The sequence below is a fragment of the Punica granatum genome, chromosome 1, assembly GCF_007655135.1.
Source record: "Punica granatum isolate Tunisia-2019 chromosome 1, ASM765513v2, whole genome shotgun sequence".
NCBI classification, from domain to species: Eukaryota; Viridiplantae; Streptophyta; class Magnoliopsida; order Myrtales; family Lythraceae; genus Punica; species Punica granatum.
In genome coordinates, this window is record NC_045127.1 from 13,503,004 (window position 1) to 13,513,848 (window position 10,845).

Sequence of the window (10,845 nt, forward strand, 5' to 3'; positions counted from 1 at the left end):
GTGTTCATTGTTGTGTTGTGTAATTATATATGTTGTCAATTTCCGTTTCTCGTTCTCCCTCTTCTTTTCTTTTGTTTGTGGATGATCTTCTTCCCTGTATATTTATCTTCTGCTGATACCGTTGAAGGAGATTATACAAACAATCAATTACAATGGTTTTCCTAACTTCTGATGATAAATCCAAAGTATGCCAAGGGAATAGGAAAAACAATACGAAACATTTTTCCACTGCATTCTAAAAAGCCTAAGGGCAGATTCGATACTTCTGCATCTTGAAAATCTTGATATGATTATCGCAATTCATGTGTTGTTTGCTAGAATGATGGCTAACGAAGAAGTGAAATATGACTATGAAGCGCCTGATTATAACTTATGGGCATCTCACCCAACCGAATATCATGAAAATCAAAATTTATTTTAAGATTTGTTAGATTTCCAACTGAAATATAATTAAAGATTTTAGATATAATGACTTTATCTGAGCAACGGTAAGCAAGAAAAGAATTTCATGAAGACTGCTCGATAATATGCATAGCATAGTAGTAACATGAAGAAAATCGAAAAATAAATTATATGAATTGATGTGAGTTCTGGGAAGCATTATTGGATGACCATAATATGAAACTCATTTAGAAGTTTGAACCGAGTTGATTAGTTTGCACATCGTGTCCAGGCTTTAATAACAACTTATTAGGGCTAATAAAAGGCGAAACTACAAAACTGATAAAGATGCAAATATTTCTCTGGGATAGAATTTGTGGTCGATGCCATGATTTGTCTGGTAAAAATTACACCAAAATGATGTCAGTCCAAATCTGAAGCGTTTGATACATAAGTGACGAGTTCAGATCAACTGAGGAAGAAAGAAAAAAGATTGGTACGAGTATCATGCGCCCCATACAAGAAGAAAATCGTAATATACTTTTTTTCTTTTATCAGTCGAGTTATCCAAGTTCTTTCCCCGGGTTGAGTTGTACCATCAAAACTTATACACAAGCATCAATTTTACCTCCCTGACAAATGATTACCGGAAGATCACATGATGAAGATTACTGTAAGTAGTCAATATGGTATTGGGAGGACAATTGAATTATAATTAATGATATGTGCATACCTCCAAAACCACTATGATGAATGAGACTTCGCATGTTCCCGACAATGCTTATGCCCCCTGGGGGTGGAGGGACGTCAAAGTGGCATGATGGCCTTTCCCTAAATAGCATGGAATGTTTTGGTCAGTTCAAAAGCATTTCTGGGCATCTCAGACACCCAATTTCTCTCTTCCCCAACCTCACTCGCAGTATTTCTTTTGTTTTTATTTGTACTTTATTTATTCTATGATAAGTCAATATTATTGGCTAAATATGCTTCTTAATAATTTCCTTAAGATCCCCCAATAGTATATAAACTTTGTATAAATGTAAAGAACCACCCCAATGTAACTTCCCACTAGATTAATATGTTAGTATAGCAGTCAGTTTAGTTTCTACTTGTCAGTGTGACATCCGAATGGATTATGTACCCCCTAGCGTCCTGATCCCTGCATGGTGCAAATCAATTTTGCCAAATACACCTTTGCTATCATCCCCCGATATTAAAAGACACACACTTGATCTCGATTCTGCGTCTTGGAGCACGACCGAAAATCAAGATGAGTAGATGACGCTTCTAAATGATATAAAAGTAAGGCCATCGTTTCGGGAATACCCCTCTCAACATCGACTAGTTGCTTCCAGTCCGATTTGCGCTGTTGTATATTGCATATTCTTCATCAATCTGTCTCAAGAATTCATAATCGATAATTTTAGTTCACGCGGGTTTTGTAGTTGAAAATTGTTAATCGAAGGAAGCCTAAGAATGGTCGAAGGGGTCCAGCAATCCAACTATCTCTATTTTTTCTTTTCTTTTCCTTTTGGCCAGAACTGTCTCAAACTGTTGGAATGGTCAATGCTCATACATCTCATTTAAAGCTGCAAAAGAACGGTAGCGAAGGAAAAAGAACAGAAAATCTCGCCGGGGGGAAAAAATAAAAAAGGCACCTTGTTTAAGATGGAAATTTTTGATAGAAAAACCCTTCATTTAATTCATGCTCATATATTCCGTACTTTGGAAACTTAAAAAAAAAAAGTCAGATATTTGACACTGAAGTGTGATGATTACACATAACCTGAGAAAGAGGAAGGCCATCACCCTCTTGTCTTACGTCTGTTCATTTATTAATCATCACATGCTCTGTTCTCTGAAAGTTCTACCATGCACTTAAAAAATTCGCTTAAAAAATTTCAAATAATTTACATATAATTCACATAAATTATATAAAAATAATTAAATTATTTGAGATCAAATAGTTTATATAAAAAAATTACAAGTAAATTACTTCCATTTACTATACGTATAATTTCAATTCAATATATCATAGACGACCGACTCGATCCCTGTTCTCATTTTCATTTAATTTAAAGAAAATAATTTTTTTATGAATGAAAAAACATATATTTTTCTTTTTTCTCATTTAGTTCTCGCAAAAAAAAAATGTAACTTATAATATGTACGTCATGTTTCATCTAACTCAATTTTACTAATATGAATAGAGACTACTAATATGAATAGAGACAGGACTTTTAGGTAATATGTTTTCTACATTTTTTTAATGCAAACGACAATTGAGAAATTGAATAAATGTTTCCTGGCTATATACTATACGGCTGGAATATGAGAAAAGACAAATAAAATTTTATGTGGGCAGTGGACTTTCCTTTGTGAACTTGTGTACAACATGATAAATTCAACATACTATATGAAATATTTAAAAAGTATTTATTTAAAGTTCCTTTGCTCAGAATACAAAAAAGGCTAATATTGATTTTCCGGCCCGATGAATCAGTTCCCTATACAGTGGTATACATTAATTGACTACATCCAGGCTAGGTCTAATATTTGGTTGATCATCTATATGAAGCAGTCTAAGGACTCTGTCAGATGATAAGTTTAAACGTAATGGGCATAATTTTGATTGGTTTAATTCTCAAAACTACAAATAATTTTATTGTTCCCTTTTCCAATGTCTGCCCATGTATAATCTTGCGTACGTATTTACGTGTGCATATACATATATATATATATATATTAAAAATTAAAAATTAATGCGTGAAATATTTGTCTGGCTATTTTTGTTCTCCGGGGGATTGCCCAGCTAGAATTTGATTTAGAATACAATAACATGCCGAGAAAATTGTTGAAAATATGGTCAAACTCCCGGAGATTATTAAATCAATTCTACTCGTGAAATGATCTTGGACTTACATCTAGCTAGTCCCTCATACTCATATATATAGTCACAATAAAATTTTTTATCTTAACAAAATAAGTACATCAAGAAGCAAACACATATAAAATATATATAATATTTTCATTCACCATTGTTGATCTCAGCTCAAGTTCTACATATATATAATATACATCTGCAACCTTTTATTTACTGTTTAGTTTTCCTTTTCTTCAGGTTTCTTGTTGAAAAAAGAAGCTATGAGCCTTACATATATATAATACTATAGCACAAAACAATACAGCCAGGATGGTGATATATGTGTAGAAACCCTAGCTAGAATAAGCCATGAAAGGGACGAGAACAAGGAGTTATTGAAGCCCCATATATAGAGGGATCAGTGAGAGAGAGAGAGGTCCCCACACGTGGGATGGCGAAAGTTGAGGTAAAGGAAGAGAGACAAATTAGGAGAGGGAGAGGAAGATGCCCACAAGATGTTTTGTTTTGGTGAACGTTTGTGTCAAGTGTGTGAAGGGTATGGCATAAAGCCCCCCAGAGACACCCTTTCTGCATTGCTTTCAACAACACATGGAGAGTACGTAATTTGATGGAAAGTTTCCTCTATGCTAAGCACTAATATAGAAGATGGATTCGATTGCTAGCTAATTTCAATGATGCTAAAAGATCAAGACAACAATGGAGATGGCTTATTAGTCATGATCGATCGCTGCGATTTTTCATCGCTCAATGATCGGAGAAATTTTCTTCTTTTTCCCAAATTTTATGGCCGTTTTCGCACAAGACCAATAGATCATCGGGCTTAGCATGCCAATGTACCCACATTCCTGATTAGCCTTTTGCAGGTGTCTATGGCATGCAATACGCATGAAGTCACGTCAACCCTAGGGATTAGTATTCCCCATGGTCAATCAAACCGTGAATTTCTATGTATACAGCTGCTATTTGCACGTTTCCATGCCATATAGATCATTCCTTTTATTTTCATGCGAAGGAAAGTGCTTACTGTTAATATCATGACACATTGAGATACTTTGTGAGAAAGTTCTCGCTCGCAATTTGGGAGTTGTAAAATTTTATCATTAACAGATTCAAAGACAGTTGTAACATAGAAAAATAGTTTTACACAGTAACAGAGTAAATAGAAAGATGTGGTATACACGACCGATTGCACTTCCCTAGTACATGTGGAGCACATATACATATGCGTGCACGCTAATATCCGAAAGCCTAATAGACTCCCAACTAATCCAATCGAATCAGGTCGGTCCATTAAGAGGTGAAACTCTTCCACCGTACATTTTTTCAATTCAAAAAACTCGAACTCAAGACCTTGTTTGAGGGGAACGAGTGCCAGATTGCTTGAAACAATCTATATTGGTATAGGCATATATATGATTATTTGATATATATGAATAATCAATCCAAGATGAATATCAAAAAGAAAAAAAAAAAGAAATTAACACTTGCTAGTTACTTTGCAAGATATGTTGGGGGAATGGCCTTGGGAATGACAACTGAAAGAGGGGATATTTCACTCATTGCATTCCACTTTATATACAAAGTAGAGCCATCCACATAATTTGTAGTACCCTAGCTGCAGTATGCATGCTTCGTGCTAAAAAGAGAGTTATTTCCTTCTACTGACCAAAAAACCATCTTTTAATTGAAATCCATTTTTCTCACTACCTAACAAAACAGTGAAAATGAAACAAAAAGGAAATAAGATAATAAGAATGAGGAAAAAGAAATTTTGGAGTTATTTCAGTCTATAAGACTATAAGTGGAAAGGAATTCCTAGATGGGGTAGACTCATGAGTCATGGCAACAATTTCAGATGCATTCTATTGACATTGCATTGTCCATATCATACCGTGTGTATGGTTGCAGCCGCATGGTTGTTAGGAAATTGACAATGATGTTCCTGTCCCATCCTCATCACATGGCCCGATCTCTTCTCGAATCCTATATACCTCGTATATATATTTTTCTAATGGAGATTATCATGGCCGTTGATTCTATCTGGATATTACGCGTTCGTTCTTCAACAACCTAATAGCATGTGGTAGTGAGGAGTACTATGGATATGGCTAGCCTGAAAAGACTAGACCGGTATGCACATCAAAGCCTAATATACATGGGTAGCGATGGGTTGTGATGACTTGTATTTGATGTAGTATATAACTCTTGGTTCTTTAGTTTTGGAAAATGAAAAATATGATCCTCCATTGGATGTTCAACTCCAAAGACTTTTACGTGCTCCATAAAAGTTACATGCCACTGGTTATACACTCGTAAATAGTCTTTGAATTACATAAATATGCCAGTGGTTATCACAGAGTTATCAGAATGAACATAATGGTTGAACCTCTTTAGTCAAACTTCTCAAGACATGTTAGTTTCTAATACTTGTAAATTTACCAATAACAACCATTGCAATCAAATAGGATAGTATTCACAGAGAGGAGAGGTAATGGAGTTTTAATTTGCCAATGGGAGAAGTCTTTGTTCTCTTGAAAAGAAGGAATACCTTCAAGGCTGTTATGATTTGTAAAGTTTGGCCCATCTGGGTCCAGCCCAAGGCCACTTTGACTGCCTGAACGATGAAGTCCCCATATTTTGATTTGAAATTGCCCTTAGTACGTATGAACTTTATCCATTTCAAATTAGACCTCGAAAATAACTGGTTCCCGTCATGAGTTTCAGAATTCGTAAGTCATATTCCCTAAGGACGGGGGTACCACATCATCGGATTTGAAATGTTCTTGAAATCAGTTTTCTGTAACCAAGAGCTACGATATGACATATGCTCGAGGACCCGCAACGAATTATCATTGAATATATATGAACTGGCACGTTAAGGATCAGCAAACAGCACTTATGTTACTGTCAATGATACCTCAGCTTCTTCCACTTGTCTAATTAAGAAACAACTCCAGTGAACGACATTAATTAATTAAATTAATTAATTCTTTCGGTCTCGTTCTTTTCTCTTTTTATTTTCTTCAGGACAGTCAAAGTATGAAAAGGGAGCCGTCTAATTGTCCTTGAAATGTCTTAATTATTGTGATGAATCGGGAAGACTTGGTCAAAACAACATAGCAACTCTTTCCTTTTATTCTCTTAAAACGCGTTTTCATGGCCGTCTTCTGATTTTGCCATATATGAAGAACTAGTAAAAGAAGGAACTAAATAAGGACAAGAAGCTAGCTACCTAGCGCACCTTAATCTTTTATACCTATATGTATTATACATCACATATTATATATGTGTATATGTATGTATGATGTCTTGTATAGATATATTCATATATATGGAGTGTGCGTCCGTGTGCAATTAACAAATCAAGAAGTGTTACGTCCATCCGTTATTTTAGTTTTGAAGGTTATATTGTTTATGTGGTAGGTTCTACTATCATAGCCTATTAAATTCGTAATGTGTGTAATATATATGTTAATGTAATATGACATCATACCTTAATCTAGTGAATATATTATGATCGATGATCAAATAAAGCATCGGGTTAAAAGAATGGTACAGCGCAGTAGCGCATGCTCTCACCTGGTAATTAAAATGTTCTATGTTCGATATTAAGTGAGCCTAATCATATCCTCTTTTAGCTATTATGATTTCTATTTTATTATATTAGGCCATGGGCCTCCCTTGTAATCAGAGAAAAAAACATCGATTTTATGGAAGTATGTAAATGGTAATTGTATAGTTTGGAGAGTGCCTGCCTCGAGTATTTAATATAATGAGAGGGATATGTCTTATTCAAATTACATATATACCTTTGACCAGATAATATACCACGATTACATTTCGTGATAAAATTGGACAATAAAACAAGAATATTATCTTTTTTCATACAAGATTAATTCGGTCGAGTCAGTGATCGTCATGGGCTTGGTTTCATTGTAAGTACTGCTTTGCGTTTACTAGCTAGTCAAAAAATAGAAGGATCGATATACATAATATCCTTGAATTAAGATGCTGTTTAGAGAAAGTAATTTGACTACATCCAAATTGATTGACATGCAATTATGATTAATTAAAACTCAATTAGAGTGGATATAAAATAAGGACTTGTTATATATCAACGTGTGTGAACACATTTTTATTCCACACTTGACATGTGGAATTCTAGCTAAGAAGACCATCAATTACTTGATACTATATACATACTAAATTTGTTGATGCTATCTCCCTCTAACTTAAATTAGGGCTTGTGATGAAACAAAAAGAATAACCCTAGTTAAGGATCACTCGTTGTACTGTGCTAAATTTGCATCCCCCTATGAAACAGAAAAGATAGCAAATTTGTTGCCTAATGGCAACACACCAAAGCAAAAAAAATTGACTGAAAGCTACGTGAGAAACCAATCACTACAGCAATCAAGCCCGATCACAATCAGTCGACGGGAGAGTGTTAAGGCATGTTTGGAGGATGCGATGTCGTTACGCGTACAGAGAAATAGTTAAACCGTAACCGTATCACACGCGCTGCTCCTCCAAAGATAATAGAAATCATTAAAAAAAAAAACTGATTATGTAACTTCGGCGTTTTTTCTATGTGATTGGACTTGTCAAAACGCTCCTGTTATCGTCTAGTGTGCACCAGATTGTGTTGTAGCATGACCTTTTGTGCATCTGATGGCCGAGATTTATCTGTAAAATCAACATTCGAATTTTTTTTTTTATATTCCGAGATATACGGCAAAGACCGCAATAATTAATTAATAATAATTAGATAGTACTCACTCCCCCAAACTAGGGGTCATGAAAATAATTATGCAATCTCAGCAATGAGAAAGGTGCCTGAGAGCCGGCCAAACGAATAGCCTCTCCCAGCAACAGCCAAAGTCCTGTCCCTATTTTATAACCTCACCAACGCCACGCTGAATTGCAAATTCTTTTCTTTGTCATTTGCCTTATAAATAAATCAAAACCAAAGCCATCCTTCTTCTTCTTCTCCTCCTCGCCCTCCTCCCTTCTCCTTCGGCTTCTTCTTAGCAATTAAGCAGCACCACCCACTGAGCTCGGTTTGGGGTATTAAGGTGTTAATTTGATCGATTTTGTGGTTATGTATATGGCGGAGTCCGAGAATCCCGGGGGTTCTGATTCCTCGAGTGGCCAGAAGGATCAGAATCATGGGAAGGGTGAGGACATGATTGTCAAGGAGGCTGAAGCAACTGGCAAACGGTCCTATGAATGCGTGTATTGCAAGAGGGGGTTCACCAACGCGCAAGCCCTAGGTGGCCACATGAACATCCACCGCAAGGACCGAGCTAATAAGTCATTCTTGTCATCATCTTCCCCGCCCAAGAACATTCCAGCAGTAAGCATATTGACTTGTTTTATTAGTCCCAGTAATATTATCCCCGATGCTCCCGTTGCTTCTGCCTCCCCTTCCATCGGCCTGATCCCAAGTGAATTGGAAAAGTTTGAAAGCAGGCCGAGCTTGGAAGCCCTATGGAGCAAGCTGTCCTCGCATTCCTCCACTGCATGTCCGAGTCTTGTGAGCCCGACTAATTACCTCGAGAGTTACCTGCAAGTTGCTATGAGCTCCACTTCTTCGAGCAGGGGTATTGATCATGAAGAGGCTCTTGGGTCGAATTTGAGCTTGCAAGTTGGTTCTCCCGATCATGTTGAAGATACAGATGAGAAAGGCGATGATAGGATGGAGGAAATTGATCTGGAGCTACGACTTGGTCGTCGCGATCCCTAAGTTGGTATTATCCGATTACAAGCTCTATATTATAAGCTTGTTTTTTTTTTTTGTCATAAGAAAGAATTAGATACTGAGTTTTGTGTACAGGGTGGAATTTTTTTTGATGGGTGATTAATTGCTATTATTGATCAATATGAAGGTGGAAATATATGGTCGAATATTCATGAACTATTGCTTTATTCTTCATTTTGGTGATCACCAGTGCTTATGTAGCAGTAACTTTACTGCTATACATCAATGAAGAAAATTTATTTAGAGATGCATCAAAACCGTCCGAAGAGCATATACATCAATGGGTATCGTCAAAGAATCCTAGGGGCTGGGGAAGAGAGTTAATGTAAGTGAACAAGCATGACATGTGCCTCATTGGCCGGATAATTAATGGTCGATCTGATTGATGAATATCATTTCGTACAGTCTATTGAGGTGATTACAGATGGATCATCTATTGCCCTATGAATGTATGTTAAAAGTAGAGATTTAGTTAGCTTAGTAATGCAGTCTTTCTATATATACTGCAAGCACTAGCACATGAAGCACATGATGTCCATTTGTTGCTTAAGTTTATCCTATGAAACCCATCAGTCAGATTACAGATTTGTAGTTTTATGATGAGGACAAATTTTGGTGCAATTGCTTATTTTTCTTCATTAATTTCATATTTCTCAGCGATGCTCCTTTTTTTTCTTCTTAATTTTGCATTTAATCGTGGAAGAAAAAATTTTCCTAAGCTTGTTTTTTTTAATAGATTTCTTTAGAACTTAGAAATCGAGGTACTAATTCCCTTCAAGACAGCTCATTTTCTAAAACGTTTCGTTAGAACTTAGAAGAGGTATCTGAGTTTCTTAGAGGAACATGACCGACTTGGTAGTGATATATATATACACACGTATGTATACCGATCACATAATTTTTGCTCTTTACTTGCCCCTTTTTTTTTTGCGGTGAAACTTGCCCCCTTTTTTTTCGGTAGATAACTTACCCCTTTTTATTATTATTATAAGAGATCAGGCTTAAGTTTAAGATAAAGAAATGGAAAATCTAATAAAGGGCATCAAATAATCCTAACTATTGGTTTCTTCAATTAAATTTATTCATTTATCAGAAAAAAAGAATCTCATAGCACACTCCCGACTTCTTAACACATCCATAGTTCTCTTCTTATCAAGGAATCGTACATTGGTCATGACTCGAATTTTTGGATTTATTAAATTTTAAAAGGAAAAAAATGGATTTACTACTTCTTAACCATATAGAATGAAGAATACATAACAGCTATGCTTCTAAAATAAGAAAAAAAGTAAATAAATAGATATTTGAAAATTGTTGAGCACTATATTTACATTTGGAAGAATTTTAATGTGAATTACTTCTTTTTTTTTTTTTGTCAAAGGAGAAAAAAGAGAAAGCTGTAAGAGTTCTAGTTAACAAATCCGTGGGGAGAAGCACAGGGCATAAACAGTGTGTTTGTGTCACTTGAATGATTGAAAGATGTACTTCCGTTTTAGCTTAGGAAATTTCCCAGTAAATTCTAAACCGCGAACGAGAAGCAACATATATATATATATATATATATATATGTAAACATATATGTGTGTATGTGTGTCCGTATGATAAAGTACATAGATTACTCTCAGTCTATACTAATACGTTCATCAAGTACAGTACTGGAATTGAACCGGATTTGTTTCATAGAGCCAAGATTAATTGATTCTTGAGAAAGGAGGATTGATTTTGGGAGGACGATGTTGATGTTGAAAATGGATCGATACTGTAAATTAGAAGCCATTGAGACATTCAGAAAGTTCAAACTGATACTTTATTTGTCTAT

The 10,845-nt window shown here is 35.5% G+C and overlaps 1 protein-coding gene across 1 annotated transcript; it reads left to right on the plus strand.

Annotated features, from left to right (window-relative positions):
* The first annotated feature begins 8,160 nt into the window (after window positions 1-8,160).
* On the plus strand, window positions 8,161-9,567 carry LOC116192278 (transcriptional regulator TAC1-like). The gene is made up of 2 exons (XM_031520781.1): window positions 8,161-8,621; window positions 8,727-9,567. Exons 1-2 carry the CDS (start codon window positions 8,367-8,369, stop codon window positions 9,009-9,011), a joined length of 540 nt encoding a protein of 179 aa, XP_031376641.1. The 5' UTR covers window positions 8,161-8,366; the 3' UTR covers window positions 9,012-9,567.
* The last annotated feature ends 1,278 nt before the right edge of the window (window positions 9,568-10,845 follow it).

Bases quoted from the DNA above. Each gene is read 5' to 3' on its own strand.
- LOC116192278 (XM_031520781.1), top strand. From the start codon at position 8,367: ATGTATATGGCGGAGTCCGAGAATCCCGGGGGTTCTGATTCCTCGAGT. The intron at 8,622-8,726 runs GTAAGCATATTG...GAATTGGAAAAG, and splicing joins CGCCCAAGAACATTCCAGCA to TTTGAAAGCAGGCCGAGCTT.